At 43.6% G+C, this 20,758-nt stretch overlaps 1 protein-coding gene across 4 annotated transcripts in view; it reads left to right on the top strand.

Annotated features, from left to right (window-relative positions):
- CACNA1H (calcium voltage-gated channel subunit alpha1 H) overlaps window positions 1-20,758 on the top strand; it is a 742,004-nt gene that overhangs the window by 366,940 nt on the left and 354,306 nt on the right. For all 4 annotated transcript variants that reach the window (XM_082260602.1, XM_082260600.1, XM_082260601.1 and 1 more), the window contains exon 3: window positions 10,230-10,341. In XM_082260602.1, coding sequence (XP_082116728.1) covers window positions 10,230-10,341 — 112 coding nt within the window. The remainder of the gene's footprint in view (window positions 1-10,229; window positions 10,342-20,758) is intronic.

Genomic DNA, 20,758 nt, shown 5'->3' with positions numbered 1-20,758 from the left:
GGAGGGTATCTTGTTGCTGGGGGGGATATGGGGTTACTGGGAGGGTATCTTGTTGCTGGGGGAATCTATATGACTGCTTTTCTTGTTAACCACTTCTGGACCGGAAGGATTTGCCCCCTTAATGACCAGGCCATTTTTCGTGATTCGGCACTGCGTTACTTTAACGGACAATTGCGCGGTCGTGTAACACTGTAGCTAAATGCAATTTATGCCCTTTTTCTCCACAAATAGAGCTTTCTTTTGTTGGTATTTGATCACCTGTGCCATTTTTATTTGTTTTGCTATAAACAAAAAAAGAGCCAGAATTCTGAAAAAAAAAAAAAAAAAAAAAACCCAATATTTTTCACTTTCTGCAATATAACATTCCCCAAAAAAATGTAAAAATCTATTTTTTTCATCATTTTAGGCCAATTTGTTTTCTGCTACATTTTTTTGGTAAACAAAATCCCAATAAGCGTATTTTGACTGGTTTGTGCAAAAGTTATTGCTTCTACAAACTAGGGGAAAGATTTATGTTATTTTTTACATTTTTTTTTACTAGTAATTGCGGCGATATGCGATTTTTTTTTTTTTTTTTGTGGGACTGCGACATTGCGGTGGACAGATCGGACCCCTAACTGACATTTTCGACACTTTATGGGGGATACCAGTGACATTACTACAGTAATCAGTGCTAAAAATATGCACGGTTACTGTTCTAATGACACTGGCAAGGAAGGGGTTAACCTAGGGGTGATCAAAGGGTTAATTGTGAGCCTAGGGGATGCTTTCTAACTGTGGGGGGAGGGACTTGTGAAATGATCATAGAGACCTGTGTTCCTATATAGAAGGATCACAGGCACCCTGTGATTATTTCAGAGAAATTAATGGTCGGATGTGTTTACAGCAGCTGACCGGTGTTCTCTCTGTGGGGAACGATCGCGGGTGCCCAGCAGCAATTGGTGCCGCCAGTCCCATGGATCGGCATCCCGCTGCCTAGTGGGGGCGGAATGCAGTGCCAGCGGCCAAGCTGAGCCAGCCTGCCGCAGTATAACGAATTCCATACAGATTACTTGGCACCACAAAGTGATGGTTGGTTCTGTATTCTCTAAAAGGGGCAGTAATTGGAGGTAGGTAGGTGGTGGAACCAACGGACAGATCTCAGAGGTAGGTAGGGGGCGGAGACAAGGGGTGATATGCGAACTGATCTGGGGGTGTTGTTAACCTCATATTGACACGCCCAGCGATTTGCATATGGCAGTGTGAACTGCCTGTGAATTGAATGCGATGTGGGGACCCGCAGTTGATTCGCAGGGTTCCCGCATCGCATATATGTGAACCGGCATTAAAGAGTGGATAACCTTTGCAGTAATCTTTATGAATTGACTTTTATATACAAAATGCTGAAACAAATCCAACTGTACTGTGTAATAACCCTGTTAGGGAATTGAAGAATCTAGATATATTTCCCATCATAAGAAAAAGGAAATAAGGCATAATGCATGGTGATGAGAATTCTCTATGCATTGTGCTTTTTGTGAACTGAGCCCAATGTATAATAATAGTGCAATAAAATAAATGTCCTTCACGTCATATTACTACTTTTCCAAAATAAGCTATTTGTTTGCGCTGCCTTTAGTGAAAGCTGAATTCTAGGCACAAAAACTTTCATTTAACCACTTTCAGACCGGAGGATTTGGCTGCTCAATGACCAGGCCCTATTTTGCGATTCAGCACTGTGTGACTTTAACGGACAATTGCGCGGTCGTGCGACGCTGTACCCAAACAAAATTTATGTCCTTTTTTTCCCACAAATAAAGCTTTCTTTTTGTGGTATTTGATCACCTGTGCGATTTTTATTTTTTGTGCTATAAACAAAAAAAGAGTGACAATTTTGAAAAAAAAAAAACAATATTTTTTACATTCTTTTATATGAAATTTTCAAAAAAAATTAAAAAATCCAAAATTTTTTAACATTTTAGGCCAATTTTGCTACATATTTTTGGTTAAAAAAAATCGCAATAAGCGTATTTTGATTGGTTTGCGCAAAAGTTATTGCGTTTATTAACTACGGGAAAGATTTCTGTCATTTTTATTTATTTATTTTACTAGAAATGGCGGCAATCTGCGATTTTTTGCGGGACTGCGACATTGCGGCGGACAGATCGGACCCCTAACTGACATTTTTGACACTTTTGGGGGGACAAGTGACATTACTACAGTAATCAGTGTTAAAAATATGCATTGTTACTATAATAATGACACTGGCAGGGAAGGGGGTTAACATTATTGGTGATCAATGGGGTTAAATGTGACCCTAGGGGCATGATTCTAACTGTGGGGGGGGGGGGGGGGCGTGGCTTGTGAAGTCATCACAGAGACACATGATCCTATATAGCAGGATCACATGACATCTGTGATCACTTCAGGGAGAAGTACGGACGGCTGTGTTTACGTACTTCTCTGTCAGCGGCGGGAGATCGCGAGTGGCCGGCGGCAATCGGAGCCACCTGTCACACTCACTAGCTTACCCGCTGAGAAGTAGGGGGCAGGAGCGCGCCTCTGGCAGCACGTGATCGCCCCCTAGCTCCTCCCAGGCGAGCGCAGTACATGTACAGGACTTTGCCTGGGAGAGCCAGACTGCCGCCGTACATCTGCGGCGGCTGGGGCTAAAGTGGTTAAATATATGCTTCAATAGCCATAAATGATATAAATCCACTTTGTGTGCTCCAAAGCCCCATGCAAACACAGATATTACCTTGTAAAAGAAGCAGTGACATCATCAATGTGCTGTACATAGCCAGTGCAGAGAGCAGAGCAGTGGGAGGGACCCAGCAGGCTCCACCCACTAACATAAAGGAAGACCGTACAGTTACAATATAATTCTATATATGACGGTTAGAAGGGTCTTGTTCCTGAGAGCTTGCAATCTAAATATATGACAGGTCCTCTCTAAATACATTAAGGCTCAGCGGGAGACGGTCTCTTACATAGCAGATGACAGCGCAGTATCTGCGATTTTCTTTTATCTTCCACAAAGTAGAATTGCTTTAATTCACTCATTTACAAAGTAGGTCAATAAGGGTGTTAGGGATTTACTGCTAATGGCTGGATACGGATAATAAACACAACTAACAAGGGCTGATTCCAGGCAGTCATGGAAATTACACAGCGCACTGCACAGACACTGAACACATAGGACCCTCAATGTCTGCCCTGTCCATAGACTATCAGAGGCCTGGATCATGGACCTATCTCTTCCAGGTGCACTAAAATCCAGTGGGCATGAAGCCTCTGGATAAAAGGTAATGGATGGTAAAGGCGGAAAACGCATCGTCCTGCAGCTGCACTGAAAAGCACTCAGGTGTGAACATAGCCGGATGATGTCATAGCAAAGACTTCCCTACATGATGGTCAATCTCTGCTTATGTCAGGAAGGTCTCCCAGTGCCCCCAAGTGCTCATTGTTACTAATAAACCTCTACGCCGAAACGAGCGCCGCCAGGGGCCAAATGGCGGAAAGTGCGTCATCGCTCGTCTTTATTGTGCTGTCCAACTTGGTGCCGGCATTTCCAAGGCCTAAAGGGGCATTTATAATTCAACAGAAGGATTTCATCTGTAGATCTGCTTCCAGTTCTATTCTTTCTTTCTTTCTTTCTCTCAAGGAAAAGTTAAAAAATTGTAAAATAAATAGAAAGTAAATGGAATCCTGTTTTGGTGACAGGTGGAATTTTGTCTTAGGGCTCTTTCACACGGGCGATCCGATCAGATCCGCCTGTCAGTTTTTTAGGCGGATCTGATCGGATCCTCCATGCAGCTCTATGGGGCTATCCGTATCCGATCCTGTGCGTGAAATCTGGACGGATGGAAACCCTATTTTTCCATCCGTTCAGTAATCGGATCGGATCGGATCTGATGAGAGCGGACAGGCGGGGGCTGAGACACCTCCCTCTCCGCTCTGCAAGCAGAGACGGACCTGTCATCCGCCGGCTCAGCGGGGATCACGGATCAATCCCCGCTGAGCAACACGGATCCGCCTACGGAGGCGGACCGTGTGAAAGAGCCCTAACATGTCTTTCTTTCCTTCCAATCATCACATCTTTCTTTCTTTCGCTCTCTCTTTCTTTCTTTCTTTCTTTCTTTCTTTTGCTCTCTCCTTTCTTTCTTTCATTCTTTTTTTCTTTTTTTAGCTTTCTTTCTTTATTTCGCTCTTTCTTTCTTTCGCTTTCTCTTTCTTTCTTTATTTCTTTCGCTCTCTTTTTTCTTTCTTTCGCTTTCTCTTTCTTTCGCTCTCTTTCTTTCGCTCTCTCTTTCTTTCTCTTTCGCTCTCTTTCTTTCGCTCTCTTTCTTTCGCTCTCTTTCTTTCGCTCTCTTTCTTTCGCTCTCTTTCTTTATTTTGCTCTTTCTTTCTTTCGCTCTCTTTCTTTCTTTCGCTCTCTTTCTTTCGCTCTCTCTTTCTTTCGCTCTCTCTTTCTTTCGCTCTCTTTCTTTCGCTCTCTTTCTTTCGCTCTCTTTCTTTCGCTCTCTTTCTTTCGCTCTCTTTCTTTATTTTGCTCTCTTTCTTTCTTTCGCTCTCTTTCTTTCGCTCTCTTTCTTTCTTTCGCTCTCTCTTTCTTTCGCTCTCTTTCTTTATTTCGCTCTTTCTTTCTTTCGCTCTCTTTCTTTCTTTCGCTCTCTCTTTCTTTCTCTCTTTCTTTCGCTCTTTCTTTCTTTCGCTCTCTTTCTTTTGCTCTTTCTTTCGCTCTTTCGCTCTCTTTCTTTATTTTGCTCTTTCTTTCTTTCGCTCTTTCTTTCTTTCTTTCACTCTTTCTTTCTTTCGCTCTTTATTTCGCTCTGTCTTTCTTTCCTTCCTTTTTTCCTTCCTTCTTTCCTTCGTTCCTTCTTTCGTTCCTTCTTTCTTTCTTTCTTTCATTCTTCCTTTCCTTCTTTCTTTATTTCCTTCTCCTAACATAGGTTTTAATTCTTACTCAAAAAAAAAGAAAGGTTTGGCTTAGACCTACAGTGACAATTTTGCGGGTGAACTAGAATGTAACAGAGGAAAAACATACAAACTCCATGCAGATAGCAGCATGAATGTAACCCAAGACAACATGCATGGCTGTAACCCATTCCTTACAATCTTTATTCCTTCTATATCTTTCTTTTCTTTCTTTCCATCTTCATTCATTCCTTACAATCTTCTTTTTCTTTTTCTCTTTGTTTCTTTCTTTCTTTCTTTCTAGGTTTTAATTCTTACTCCAAAAAAAAGAAAGGTTTGGCTTAGACCTACAGCGACAGTTTTGCGAGTGGACTAGAATACAACCAGGGAAAAACATACAAACTCCATGCAGATAGCAGCAGGAATGTAACCCAAGACAGATTAGTGTGTCTGTCTTTCTTTTCTTCTCTTCTTCATTTGTTACAATCTTCATTCCTTCTATATTTTTCTTTCCTTTCTTACCATCTTTCTCCCTTTCTCCTACCATATGTTTTAATTGTTACTCTAAAAAAAGAAAGGTTTGGCTTAGACCTACAGCGACAGTTTTGCGAGTGAACTAGAATGTAACAGAGGAAAAACATACAAACTCCATGCAGATAGCAGCAGGAATGTAACCCAAGACAAATCAGTGAGTGTGGCTACTGCAACTGAATTTTAGTATAGAAAAGATAAAACGTCACTGTAATTGCCATGCTGTGGCCTAGTGAAGTGTGAAGAATCCCTGAGAAGTGACACTGTAGGTGCATCAGGGATGGAGAGCTGCCAGCTCATGTCTGACTATATACGCATAGTGCGATGGGACAGATAGCGATACATAGAGCCTGATAGATGACGGGTGGGGAAGATATTATGGGGTAGATGGTTGTACAGTATGTGATGTTTTGTAAGCTTTGCCTTGATTTAATAAAATATTACAAACATTTTTATAGACTAAAGATGGAAGCGCTGTGCATTATTTTATTTGCATTGTGCTCAGGATGTTACAATATAGATAAGTTATGCCTTAAAGCTGAACTCCAGGCACAAAAGCTTACATTTAAATATATTCCTCAATGGCCACAAACGATATAAATCCTCTCTTCATGCACTATAAACCTTTACAAATCTCAATATTACCTGTTAAAGGAATAGTGACATCATCACTGTGCTGTAGCCTGTACAGAGGACAGAGCTGTGGGAGGGACCCATCAGGCTCCACCCACTATAGGCTGCCTGCAGAAAACTACAGGAGGAGGCGGAGACAAGACCAGCCACCCTGCACAAGGAGAGAGATCAGCAGTGAGCGGTCTTTATTACAGGAAGCTCCTGCACAGAGATAAAGTCTCACACTGGATTACTGCACAGATCTGGAAGAAATACACAAAGCACACCAAGATTCAAGGAAGAATACACATGTTGAATGTGTATAGACAAAATAAAACCCCTACGCATGCACTTTGTTAATATGAGGGGGGCCATGTACTTCTGATGTTGGTGTGCCCAGTACAGGGACTTGAATGCAGTATGTTATCACTAGGGATGAGGGACCATGTACTTCTGATGTTGGTGTGTCTGGTACAGGGGCTTGCATGCACTATGTTATCACTAGGGATGAGGGACCAGGTACTTCTGATGTTGGTGGGCCTGGGAAAGGGGTGGGTGCACATGCCCTTTTTATTAGTAGGGATGGAGGACCTTGTCCTTTTAACATGGGTGGGATGGGGGTGCACATGCCCTTGGTTATCACTGGGAATGGAGGGCCATGTCCTCCTAACATAGATGGCATGGGGGCTGCACATGTCCTTTGTTACCACTGGGGATGGAGGACAATGTCCTCCTGATGTGATTTGGACAGGGATGTACATGTTCTTTGTTATCACAGGGGATGGAGGACAATGTCCTCATACTATGGATGGGACAGGGGTGCACATGCCTTTGGTTATCACTGGGGGTGGAGGACCATGTCCTCCTAACATAGGTGGGATGGGGGTGCACATGCCCTTTGTCACCACTAGGGATGGAGGACTATGTCCTCCTGACATGAGTTGGACAGGGATGCATATGTTCTTTGTTATCACAGGGGATGGAGGACAATGTCCTCGTACTATGGATGGGACAGGGGTGCACATGCCTATGATTATCACTGGGGATGGATGTCCATGTCCTCCTAACATAGGTGGGATGGGGGTGCACATGCCTTTGGTTATCTGGTTATCACTGGGGATGGAGGACCATGTCCTCCTAACATAGGTGGGATGGGGGTGCACATGCCCTTTGTCACCACTGGGGATGGAGGACTATGTCCTCCTGACATGAGTTGGACAGGGGTGAACATGCCCTTTGTTACCACTGGCAATGGAGGACCATGTCCTCCTGACATGGGTGGGATGGGGGGTGTACATGCCCTTTATTATCACTGGGGATGAAGGACCATGTCCTCCTAGTGTTGATGGGGCTGGCTGGGTTACAGATGTACAGTACCTTGTTATCATTGGTGATGAGGGACTGTGAAATTCTGACATAGGTTCGGTTGAGATAGGGGCTTGCATGTGCTTTGTAATCAATAGGGATGAGGGACCATGTACTCATGACGAAGGTGGGCCTGGGACCAGGGCACATATTTGCTTTGATATTATTCATAATGATGGACTGTGTAACCCTGACATTAGCAGACTTCAGATAGGGGCGCACATGTGTTTTGTTATCACTAGGGATAGAGGACCATGTACCCCTGATGTGGGTAGTCATGTGATGTCTGCAGTGCATGCTCCGAGTCCCACCTCTCCACACCCGGAAGTTTTAGGAATCAGCATTGAGCCATAAGAGGCTATTATGGATTTGGGGACATATTATGAAAAAATACTGGAGGCCGGAGATTGGTGTTGGAATAAGTGGAAGAGAAGGGTTTTAATGATGCTTTCAAAGCGGTGGTGATTAGTCCTTTATCCCAATGGAAAGGCCTAGTCTCCCCCGTGTCCACAGATCTTTCCATCTGTATTTTCCCATATGAGAGATTACAGATTATATGTTCCAGCATGCCTGCTACATAATAGTAATGAGAGGGCCAATTAACAGACATCCGCTCTTCCGCAATTGACATGTTATGTGAGCACTGGTGAAAGGTGCTGCCGGTGGAGCCATTATTTACCATACAATTATACTTCTATATGTGTTTTTGCACATGGGGGCTGTAAATATATCTTAGTACGTGTTTTAGCAGGAGCATGCAGATACACCTGAAGTTTTCCCTAGGGCAGTGATGGCGAACCTTGGCACCCCAGATGTTTTGGGACTACATTTCCCATGATGCCCCTGTACTCTGCAGTGTAGTTGAGCATCATGGGAAATGTAGTTCGAAAACATCTGGGGTGCCAAGGTTCGCCATCACTGCCCTAGGGCATGTTAAAGTATATCTAAGGCCAAAACTGTTTTGATTTTTCAATTCGACCCTCTGTCAGGTTTTTATTGCTGTCTGTGTCCCCATTAGGGATATTCACCCCTCTATTTGTACTGGTGACAATTGGTATTGTAACAAAAAGTTGTCACCAGCACAGGAAAAGAGGGAAATTCTTCCAGTGGGGACACCTGGTACCTCTTCATCAGGGCTTGGATGCTGATAGTAAATAGGGCGAATACTTGACAACAAACTGGAACATAAAGAATAGGATTTGGAGATATTTCCGCTCACCAACCTGGCTGCTTGCCCGGTGACCTGAACCAGCCAAACCTTCATGTCACAATTTGTTTTCTAGTATTCTCCCTATTGACTGTCAGCATCCAAGTCCTGATGAAGGGGAGCATTGAACCCCAAAACACGTTTTTGGTTTTTCTTTGACTTCCTGTTGTGAGAAATAAAGATTTACTGGACTTACACTATATCTATGGCACTCTTGCTCTTAGTCTTATCCATCTTGGTTCAGGTTTAGTGCTCTACCAACATACCTTTTCTGCCTACTTCCATGTACAGTAATTGTATGTTGTTGTAGTGAAATGCGTTGGGTTGTTATTGTTTTGTAGTATACTGACATCTAGCGGCAGTTTTGGCACAGTACAACTTGTTTACTTATGTGATTTTGGTATCTTTTTCTGTATTCCCCTTCTGTTTAGTGCTAGTTTAGCCCTATCTTGACCCTCCTTGCATAGTCCATTGATCAGTTATTCACAGAGGCAGGAGTTAGGAAAGTTGTTGTCTTTTTAACTGAAGAAAAATTGTCGTTGGATTCAGCTTCTGTGCCTCATTGAAGAATTAAGCTGCCTGTGGATGGCGCTGAGTTAGCAGATGACCATACTGTCCAGACAGACTGGGTCCAAGGCAGTGGTGGCCCATCCATTGGGGGGGGCAGGGTTGCCGACCCCCTATCCATGCGTCCGGCCCCCTAATCTACATGCAGGGCACCGGACTCATGGATTCCAATGGGACTTTTTTTTTTTTTAAGCACGTGATTAGAGCCAGAGGCTCTAATAGGCTTCAAAAAAGGGTGGGCTCGGGGCGCAGAGCATTGCGCCCTGAGCCCACCCAAATATATGACAATAGCAAATAAATATTTGTTATTATCACACTGATTTTCCTCCCAGGCAATCAGGAAGCGGGTCATGATACCCCTTTCCTGATTGGCTGAAAAGAGAAGCGATTTTACTGGCCATTGACCAGGAAGAGGGAGGAGACGTACGGCCAGAAGAGACTCACAGCCGCTCGGGGAAGAAGGAGGTAAGGATGCTGGCTGTCCAGCTGGGCAGTGAGCTGTCCCTGTCCGTCCCGGGAGGGGGTCGTAGATTTGACTTCATTTACCAGCCGCCACTGGTTCAAGGAGGTACAGCAATGCATAAAGCGGCATTTAAAACAGAACAATAAGTAATGACATATGAACACAGGCGATACACTGGTCTGTTTGAGCTTACTGCCCACCAACATGCAGGAAACATTGAAAGTGCTCAGATAATGTGAGAGTGTTTGGTATGAAAACCTAAATTCTGTGTTCTTTTAATTATTATTAATTTCAAAAGATGATTGGATGACTCTACGGATATAACAGAAAATATGTTTAAAGGAGACATGGATGGTTTAGAAGTCTTTCCTATTCTAATGCATCTTGGGACATTAATCACAGACCACAAACCATCTAATCTAACGGCTGCATATAAAAAATAACCAGAAACAGATGTAATCTTGGTGCTTTGTGTCTTGTAGGTAGTAATGTGATTCATGTATAATGTGTATTCTCTGTTGTACCCTTTACTCCCCCCAATCCCTCCTCAATATACAAAACTGTTCTCCTTAACTCCATCCTCTCCACGTGGTTCGAGCACTTCAGCATGCTGGTCATTTTGCTGAACTGCGTCACCCTCGGGATGTTCCAGCCCTGTGAAGATGTGGAATGTTTGTCGGAAAGATGCACCATTCTGGAGGTAAGAGGACCTGGCATGCAACATTGAATAGATATTGCAGTTACAGTTAAAGTGCATTAGATGTTGTGGAAGGAACAAAGTTTAAAGGGTAACTCCACTTTCATGGGGAAGAATATCAGCAAATAAAGAAAAAACAATTTAGCGTGTACAATTGCGACACAAATCATTGTAATTGAATGTTGTTAAAAAGGACCTTTCCTTTTCAATCTGCAACTGTTGTAATTTTCTGAAAATGCAATGCAATATGGCCGCCTGGAGGTGTTCTGTACACAGAATGTATACTGACCACACCCCCAGAAACATCATTTCCTGCTTGTGTGATTGGCTCAGCAATTTTCCCAGAAATCTGCACTAAGATACAAGTCAGATTTCTGGCATCCCCTGCAACAAAAATGTCATTTTTGATGAGATACTCCCAATAGGAATACGTCTAAAGGGACGCAGGCCCAGCAGCTTTCCTCATTAGAGCCCTGCAGCTGCCACAGCTGATAGATAATTATGAAACCACTCCCATTTAACCCATTCAGCAAAGAGGAACAAACAATGATTTCTTCAGAATAACAAAAGGTAGGAATCTGCAACAAAGTTTGTTAAAATCCTTGTAATGTACAGAGATCACCCAGAGGGGAATGTGGAGTTACGCTTTAAAGTGTATTTCCACCTTTGCATCTAAATTTGACACACCAACACCATATGTTAGTTAGGTTTTCCCATTCACATAGAGTACCTAAACAAAATTTTAAAATACATTTCTTACCTTTCTAGTTGTTTCTTTGGAGCAGGAATACACATAGAACTCTATCGGCAGATTTTTGTATTCAGAATTGCAATGTGCCCATAGGGGGCCGACTGAAGGACAGTGAATTACCATACAATGTACCACCCAAGCCTTGAGATATTTAAAGTTGAAGAAAAGCTCAAGGCATGCCATACATTATGCAATTTTCTTTCCTGCAACCACAGGTTGCAGGAAAGAAAATTGCTCGATTCCCCCATCAAAACAGCCAGTGTTGATGGAAGGATCCCTCCCACAAGCGCTCTTGTGTTCAGCTGGCAGCGAGCGCAGGGAGCCCTCCCCACCAGCAGAATCACCAATGCTCGCAGCTATAGCCACCAGCAATGTTCAGGCATAAAAAAAAACAACTTCACTACAAACAGCCTGCCCATACATAGATGGATCGAAATTCAGCCCGTTTTTGCTGAACCGGTCAAATTTTGATCAATGTATGGCTGGCTTAAAGTCCTCTTCTTGGGTCCCCTGGCGGTGCTTTTGGCCCCTCCCCTTTCCCAAGTGCTGGTTGTTTTTTTTGGGCCACTCGTGTGCTCACTCCTGAGCCGCCTCTATGCCTCTATGTGTCTATGGGAAACACAGATCATGGCTCAGTCCTGCCCCCCCCCCCCCACACCCGTTTCCTCCTAACTTGCTGTGACTAACTGCAGCTGGAGCCACTGGCTCCAGCTACTGTGTCTCAGCCAATGAGGAGAGAGAGTCCCGGGAGAGCAGCCGCTCTCATACACATTGCTGGATCGCGATGGGTCTCAGATGGGTATTACGGGGGGCTGTGGGGAAAGCTGCACACTGAAGGCTTTTTACCTTTATACATAGAATGCATGAAGATAAAACCACCCACCCCCTCCCCCCACCTATCCTGGTTAACCTAAATAAAAAAAATGTGTGTATTTACCTGTGAAAGACTGAACTGAGACAGAGGTTGTTGGAAGGGATTAGGGGCAAGCCTCCTACCCACTAATGTATGGCCCATGGAGAGAGCAGATCATTCTCTAATGATGGACAACGCTGTGATGAATGCTGAGAACGAGGCTTGGATAAATTCTCTGAATAAGGACAATGGACAATTAGGCCCCTTTCACACAGGGAGTCCTTTCAGATCTGCCTGTCCATTTTTCAGGCGGATCTGAACGGATGCCCCATGCATCTCTACGGGGCATCGGATGTCAGCGGAGACATGTCCGCTGACATCTGATCCGATCCATCAAAACCGGACGTATGGAAACCCTTTTTTCCATCCGTCTGGCGGATTGGATGAGAGCGGACAGACGGTCTGTTCCCATCCAATTCCCCCATAGAGAACAGCGGGGACCTGACAGCTCTGTCTCCGCACACAGCGCAGAGACAGAGCTGCCATCCGCCTGCTCAGCGGGGGATCAGCGGATCGATCCCCCGCTGAGAAAAACAAAGTTCGCCTTACGGACTCCGTGTGTGAAAGGGGCCAAAAGCTTCCCCTCTGGAGTGAATGGAAAGGTGTAATATTAATCTTGTATAGGTTAATGGTCAGAGGAAAAAAGATGGTCCTCCTTCAGTCTGGCCTGGAGAAGCACCTTCACTTGGGACAATAATATTTATCAACAATATCCTTTAAGAAATCTATGATGATAAATTAATTCCACTTTTTCAGACTGCTGGAACATTGTTTGTCTTCTGATGACTTGTCTAGTGGACAGAATACACAAGTTAAAGCCAAACACCTGAAGACAGCAAGTGTAATGTACATTGTGTATTCCGGGTTGTAGACTGTTGCCGGACTGTCTCAGATCCCTGATTAATCAAAGCATTGTCTGGGTAGGCAGTGACCAGGGTCATCTAGGCTTGTCTAGGTGACTAGTTGATAATTAGATCACTGTTAAGCTTTACTAAGACCACTTTAAGCCTTTATTAGGACATACAGTGTACACATCTAGTTTACAACTGATAATGAGATCTGCCAGCACAGTACAGACAGGGTAAAATATGGTAAACATAACTCCCCGCCCCCCCCCCCCCCTTTAAAATTACGTAGGGGAAGATAGGCACCTAAAAAAGTAAGCAGTCATTTTTATTTATTTAACCACTTTACCACCGGAGGATTTTGCTGTCTTACGTCCAGGCCACTTTTTGCGATTCGGCACTGTGCGACTTTAACTGACAATTGAGCGGTCATGCGACGCTGTACCCAAACGAAATTTACGTCCTTTTTTTCCCACAAACAGAGCTTTCTTTTGGTGGTATTAGATCACCTGTGCGATTTTTACTTTTTGCGCTATAAACAAAAAAAAACGTAAATTTTGAAAAAATAACAATATTTTTCACATTTTTTTATATGAAATTCCACCCCAAAAAAATGTAAAAATCAAAATTGTTTTTAAATTTTTGGCCAATTTGTTTTCTGCTACCTATGTTTGGTAAAAAAAATCACAATAAGCGTATTTTGATTGGTTTGCGCAAGTTATTGCATTTACTAGCTAAGGGAAAGATTTCTGTCATTTTTGGTGTTTTTTTTTTTTATCGAGTAATGGCGGCGATCTGCGATTTTTTTTTTTTTTTGCGGGACTGCGACATTGCGGCGGACAGATCGGACCCTTGACTGACATTTTTGACACTTTTGGGGGTACCAGTGACATTACTACAGTAATCAGTGCTATACATATGCACTGTTACTGTAAAAATGACACTGGCAGGGAAGGGGTTAACTTTATTGGAGAGGGAGGGGTTAATGTATGCCTGGTGCTTACTGACGTGTGTGGGGGGAGGTGACTGAGTGACACAGGGACAGATCGCAGGTTCAGCTATGCTGAACCCTGCAATCTGACCCTGCCTGTCACTTAGGAGATCCGCTCGCTCTGTTTACACAAGCGGGCAGATCTCCAGACTCGATTCCCCGACGATCGGGGAAGAGCAGCGGCGATCGCCGCTGCTCCTCCCCTGGCCCGACTCCCGCTGTGACTGAATACAGCGGGAGGGAGCCTCCGGCGGCGCGCGCGCGCCGCCCACAAGGTGAGGAGTCCAGCGACGTAGGTCTACGTCGCTGGACGGGAACGAGCCACTTTGCCGCAGTACGGTCAACGTGACCAGTCGGCAAGTGGTTAAATGATGCTGTGTGAGTGGGAACACATAACAAATGTAAAGCCGGTTATCCCAGTGTGGCAGCAAAAGTGGAAATACACTTTAAGGTGATTGTAAAGGGTAAATGTTTTCTTTTAAAGATAACAAACAGAGAACGCATTAAGATAAAAAAAAAAAAAAACGTTAGCCTTTAGAACCACTTAAAGTCTGAAGATACTTGAGTCTGACCTTTACCAGCCCAGGCTGTTATCCAAAAGTACACAATCTATTTGTCTTCCACTGGTATCTAAACCTAAGTTCCTCTCTTTATCACATGTTCTATTCTTATGGATATTCACTGTACAGGTTTTCTCATTATTAATAGACCTTTCAGTAGCAAATTGACATGAATACATTCTTGACGTCCCAATATCAAGCGAGACTATCATATTCACAAATTACTACCTGTTATTAATAACCCCTTCGCCACTGCACTATAGCCGAATGACAGCTATACCGCGGCTGCACTTTGCCGGAAGCCGCCATATGACCTCCTCCCATGCACACGCTGCCTGCGTGCCCCCTGCAGGGCGCATCAGCTGTGATCTGGGATCGCTGGGTCCTTCAGATTCAGCTGATCACAGATCGGGGTAAAGAGCCAATCACAGCAGCTCTTTACCAAATGATCAGCAGTGTCCAATCACAGCAGCTCTTTACCACATGATCAGCAGTGTCCAATCACAGCCGATCACGGATATAAACAGGATTTGCTGGGTATTGTCAATCCTCCCCTCATGCTGACAACATGTGAGGAGAGCCGAAAAACGGGAAATCCATACAGGGGACATCTGCACTGACAATCTGAGCAATGATCTTCAGTGTCCTGATGATCAGTGCAGCTCCAACAGTGCCCACCAGGGCAGCCAATCTGTGCCCCCCCCAGTGCTACCAATCAGTGCCGCCTATTAGTGCCCATCAGTGTGGTCTATCAGTTCCCATCAGTCGCGCATATTAGTGCCCATCAGTGCCACCTCATTAGTGCCCATCAGTGCTGCCTTATCATTGCTCCCGATCTGTGCCCCCCAGTGCTACCAATCAGTGCTGCCTATTAGTGCCCATCAGTGCGGTCTATTAGTTCCCATCAGTCGCCCATATTAGTGCCCATCAGTGCCATCTCATTAGTGCCCATCATTGCCACCTTATCAATGCTGCCGATCTGTGCCCCCAAGTGCTACCAATCAGTGCTGCCTATTGGTGCCCATCAGTGCTGTCTATCAGTTCCCATCAGTGGCACATATTAGTGCCCATCAGTGCCGTCTATCAGTGCCCATCATTGCCGCCTGTTAGTGCCCATCAGTGCTGTCTATCAGTTCCCATCAGTGGTGCATATTAGTGCCCATCAGGGCCGTCTATTAGTACCCATCAGTGCTGCTTCATTAGTGCCCATCAGTGGCGTCTATCAGTTCTCATTAGTGGCGCATATTAGTGCCCATCAGTTCTATCTGTCAGTGCCCATCAGTGCCGCCTCATTAGTGCCCATCAGTGCCGCCTTATCAGTGCAGCCTCATCAGCGCACATCAGTGAAGGAGAAATATTACTTATTTACCAAATTTTATAACCAAAACTAAAAAGTTTTTTTTTTTTTTTTTTGTTTAGTAAAAAATAAAAATAAATAACACCAAAAGAAAGCTCTATCTGTCTCAAAAAATGATAAAAATGTAGTTTGGGTACAGTATAGTATGACCGCGCAATTGTCATTCAAAGTGCGACAACACTGAAAGCTGAAAATTGGCCTGGGCAGGAAGGGGGTTAAAGTGCATAGTATGCAAATAGTTAAAGAGCCATTGCCAAGCATCAGTGTGAAGGAACTGAAGAAACATAGTTGGCACTAGAGAAAGCAGAGCTGATGCTTTCTGTATAGAGCCGGCCCCTGTCACAGGCGGAGTGATACCAAATGTACTCTGCCTGTGACAGGGCGCAGGAGCGATACAGGAAGCATCGGCTCTGCTTTCTACTGCAGCCGCATGCTTCCTCCAGCTCCACTCCTGTCACACTGATGCTCGGGAATGGTGAGTCGGGAACAAGCCAGCAGTACCCACTATCAGTACCCGCCAGCAATCCCCACCAACAGTACCCGCCAGCAGTGCCAGCCAGCAGTATCACCAACAGTACCAGCCAGCAGTACCCACCAACAGTACCAGCCAGCAGTACCCACCAACAGTACCCATCAGCAGTACCCATCAGCAGTACCAGTTGCACAGATATGAACGGTACTATTTGGAAATAATGGAGTACGACGTGTCATGTGACTTTGCAGTCCCAAGTCGAAGGACAAGTCGCACAAGTGTGAAAGGCCTTAACCATACTGCCACTTGTATGGAAGAATTAAGTCCTCTTGCTCTCTCTCTCTAACAGCAGACTGATGCAACTAGATAATCTTCGGGATACTATCTAGCATTCCCCTTGACTGACATCTGTACACTGACTCTTCTAGCAGAAGGGGTGGCGTGGCTTCTTCAGGTCAGGCCCCACAACACCGATCTGTACTCACTGTAGGCAGAATCAGATCCTCTCCATTGCCTCCCTTCCAGTCAGCTCAGCAGGACATCTGGGTTCAGCCCCTCTCTGACTCAGAGGCCCTCAGGTTGAGCACCTGAGGTCGCATGGCATCTTCTACAGAGGAGGGGCAGCCACCCCCTCACTCCGGGACCCCGCTCCAGCTGAAAGTCCCCGAGCACATGTACCCTTGGCATTTATACAGTATCCCAGCATGCAAACAGGCCCTTTCCTCTACCAATCACCAGGGCTGTACTAAATGCCTGTGCACTTGTTAGGTTTCCTCCCACTGTCCAATATGCCTCGCTATTGGACTAGTGTGAAACACTTCAGACAAGCTGAGCTGCACCTGAGCACCATGAACAGACCTCACTAGCAGATCCTACTCTCTGGTAGGCAGAGAGCAATATGAATTTACCTGGCCATCTCTCTGGTAAGCAGAAAGACCCAAAAAGGATACTCTCTCTTCTAGCACCTACCAAGGGAGGCTGCTACACTCATAAAAGTATTCGGTCCAGCTGAAGTCAAAGCAATCTGTGAGTATGGCTAGTATTCAGAAATGCTTCACATGCTTGCTGAGGCCCTCTTCTGGGAGCATAATTGGGGACGTTTTTTTTATTAGGGGACAACCTCCTGAAAGCGGGGACTGTCTCCAGACACTGAGGACATCTGGTCACCCTAGCTAACAACTACCAGTCACCTCTTAACCTGGTTAAGACAGACATGAAATATGAACAAAGCATATCCCTCTATAGTGTGTAATTGTCTCAATTCAGAGCACTAAGTGTAATTTCTGTCTGCTGCTTCCTACCTCTGCTATTAGCATGAATCTCTTCTGACAAGTATTCCTGATGCCAAAATCTAAAAAGGTGATGGGAAAGGGAGCTCCAGAACACGGCCTGTGATGGGCAGCCTCAGCTCTATTCCTGTGTGCTGTGTGAAGATGGGTGTGTCCCTCCAATAAGCTCTCAGAGCTCTCCTCACAGCTTTGCAGTGTGTAGTTTCAGCTCTCCACCCCCTTTTTTTCTGACAGCTCAGACAAGCTTCATAAATTCTGGACTTTGAATGGATGTAGAGAAGAGAAGGCTGCAGATAGACAGGTACAACCTATGTAGGAGGGTTTGTTTTATCTCTGTGTATCACCTGAGGCAAGTCACTTCACTGGGTATATGAAAGGGTTTACAACCACTTTAAAGCGGAGCTCCAGCCCCCCTACCAAAAAAATTAAAAGTCTGCAGCTACAAATACTCTAGCTGGTTACTTTCACTATTAGGGCACTTCTCTGTCCAGGGATCCTGCTGTGTCCTCACCCAAGCTGATTCTTGAATCGGCTCTTGGGTGCAGGCGCTGCCATCTTGGGTAAGGGAAACTGGCAGTAATGCCTTGTGGCTTCACAGCTGGTTTGCTACTGCGCATGCCTGAATAGCGCTGCACTTTCTCAATGGGCCGGCTGTGGCAAGGGCTGAACTTCCAGCTGAAACCAGGTACCAGCTCCCCCCAACAAGGTGCCAAATGTGGCACTGGAGTGGGGGAGAATGCAGACAAGCAGAGCTTCCCCTTTTGGGTTAGAGATCATGGGAAATAAGTTCCCTTTAAAGGGGTTACTGCTGCCTTGGAGTATGGAGCCAAAGTGGGGCAGTTGGGAGGGAGTGGTGCATGCTGGGAAGAGATCACGCCAGCAGCTCAGTGAGCGTGTTCTGTGTCAGTACATAGGCTGATCACACTCTCGCAGACACTCGCAGGATTTTTAATATGTTTATAGATGAAGACAGCTTCATGCAGACATTATTTATAAGATTTATATAGCAGCAAGATGCATTGGTACAGGGTTGGCGCAAAAAAAAAAAGAAAGGAATAACAAACTTCAGTTTTTGCTTTGCCCTTGTTGTGTTGTCACCAGCGGGTTGTCAAGGTTGATTTTACAGCTGTTTAAACTTTCTCCGCTCAGGTGGCTGTGGCAGGTACTCCTCTATCTGGCTGCCATCAAAACAAGTGTGCGGAATGTTCCACTCTGGCACAGGTCTTGTGGGAGAACGGTTTATATTTAAATCCCATACCGAAATAGAACATAGCATTATATATTATTAACAACAACAACGCAGCAACCAATCCCATCCGTGGAAGCATGCTGACTTCTGACCCACCAGGAAAAAAGATCATTCAAAGCTCAACTCCCGGCAGATAGAAAAGACACAAATGGGCACAGATTTATATTCAATTAGGCATCATTACATGGATTTCTTTTTATACTATAAATGTAAGTACCTGACTATGACTTGGTAGAGTACTAAAATACCACCCATGGTGAGATCTTCTTTCACTTCCTGTCCCCAAGGAACAACAGGAAGTGGAAGGAAATCTCTTCTAAGTAATGGGAAATTCGCTTTTTGTTGGCAGATTTTTCCTCTATTCCTGTTTTGGTGACAACAGTCAAATTTTGGGTTTCTGCTTTCTGTTCTGTTGACAATGAATAGCGAATTTCCCCTCACCCACAAGAGACTTCCTTTCCACTCCTTTTTGTTTCTTTGGGGCAGGAAGTGAATGGAAATCTCACCAAGGATGGCATTTAAATACACTACCAAGTCAAAGTCAGGTGGTCATCAGGGCAGTAAACAGTTACGGTGAATTCCCCTAATGGGGACACACACACACACAGCTAGAGATGCACCAAAATTTCGGTGGTCGAAACATATCAGCCGAAAATGGTGTTATCAGCGTTTTGTTAGAGAAAAAGGTTTCCGATAATGGCGCCAAAAATGCACGTAATTTTGCAGTGATTTTGCTGCAATTTTGCAGTGATTTTACCACGATTTTACTGTGCTTATTGTTTATTTTCATAGGTCATCTGACTGAAAAACCGCATCATAAATGTAACATGGGTGCGTTATTGATGCGTTTTTAATGCATTTCAACGGGGAGGTGCGTTTTTGTTTTTTTTAACGGGCCAAAAATTCAGCAAGCAAGATTTTTAACACCACAACAGAAGCGCAGTGGACCAGTTTGAGGACATACATAGATACATAGATACACATACATTTAAAGGGATACATTTTTCTTGAGCTTTTCCTGCGATAAAATTTCCAATAATGGCCGACAATAAATTCATATTCATTTAAATTGATATTAATTTTGATATTAATAATGATATTAATTAAAAAGTCGAATATAATACAATGATATATATATATATATATATATATATATATATATATATATATATATATATATATATATATATATATATATATATATATATAAGGCACAATATAAAAACTGTCATTTTCGGTTTTCAGTCAAGTGCATCCCGCATTTTCATTTCGGCACCAAAATTTCTATTCGGCGCACCTCTACACACAGCACAATAAAAATCTTTCAAGGAGAAGAGCTGTCACTGTATAAACATTGAGAAGTGTAGGTGATATCAAAAGAAAAAAAAAAATCTAATTCTACAGCGAGTAACCTGGCCCTATATAATAATAAATCAAGGGATGAATAAAAAAATCAAAAAGGGGCTTCAGAATTAGCCATATTTATATATATATATATATATATATTTATTCCAAGTTCATGTTACAAAAATTACAATTCTTTGTTGGAATTAGCAATTCAAAAATAACCCCCCCCCCCAAAACCAATATATATATATATATATATATATATATATATATATATATATATATATATATATATATATATATGTGTGTGTATGTATATAACATCAGATATATATATATATATATATATATATATACATAAACACACAGTATATACACCCTACAAAATAGTTTAAAATAATTATGATTTTTAATCTGTCTTGTAGGGTATATATTGGTTAGTGGGTGTGTTTTTAAATTGATAATTCTAATTTTTAGTAATCTAGTATATGCTATGTATGTTTGTATATGTATTTGGAATTAATATACATCTGGTTCCGAAGTCCCTTCTTCATTCAGCATTTGATTAAGCAATAAAAACTAGACAAAGTTTCTCACACTTTTTATGCTAATTGCAACCACAAAAAGAGTTTTTGTGCTTTAAAAA

This window comes from Pelophylax lessonae, assembly GCF_965119305.1.
Source record: "Pelophylax lessonae genome assembly, chromosome: 6".
NCBI classification, from domain to species: Eukaryota; Metazoa; Chordata; class Amphibia; order Anura; family Ranidae; genus Pelophylax; species Pelophylax lessonae.
Note: the sequence above shows the minus strand (reverse complement) of the source record. Positions and strands in the feature narration are given on the sequence as shown.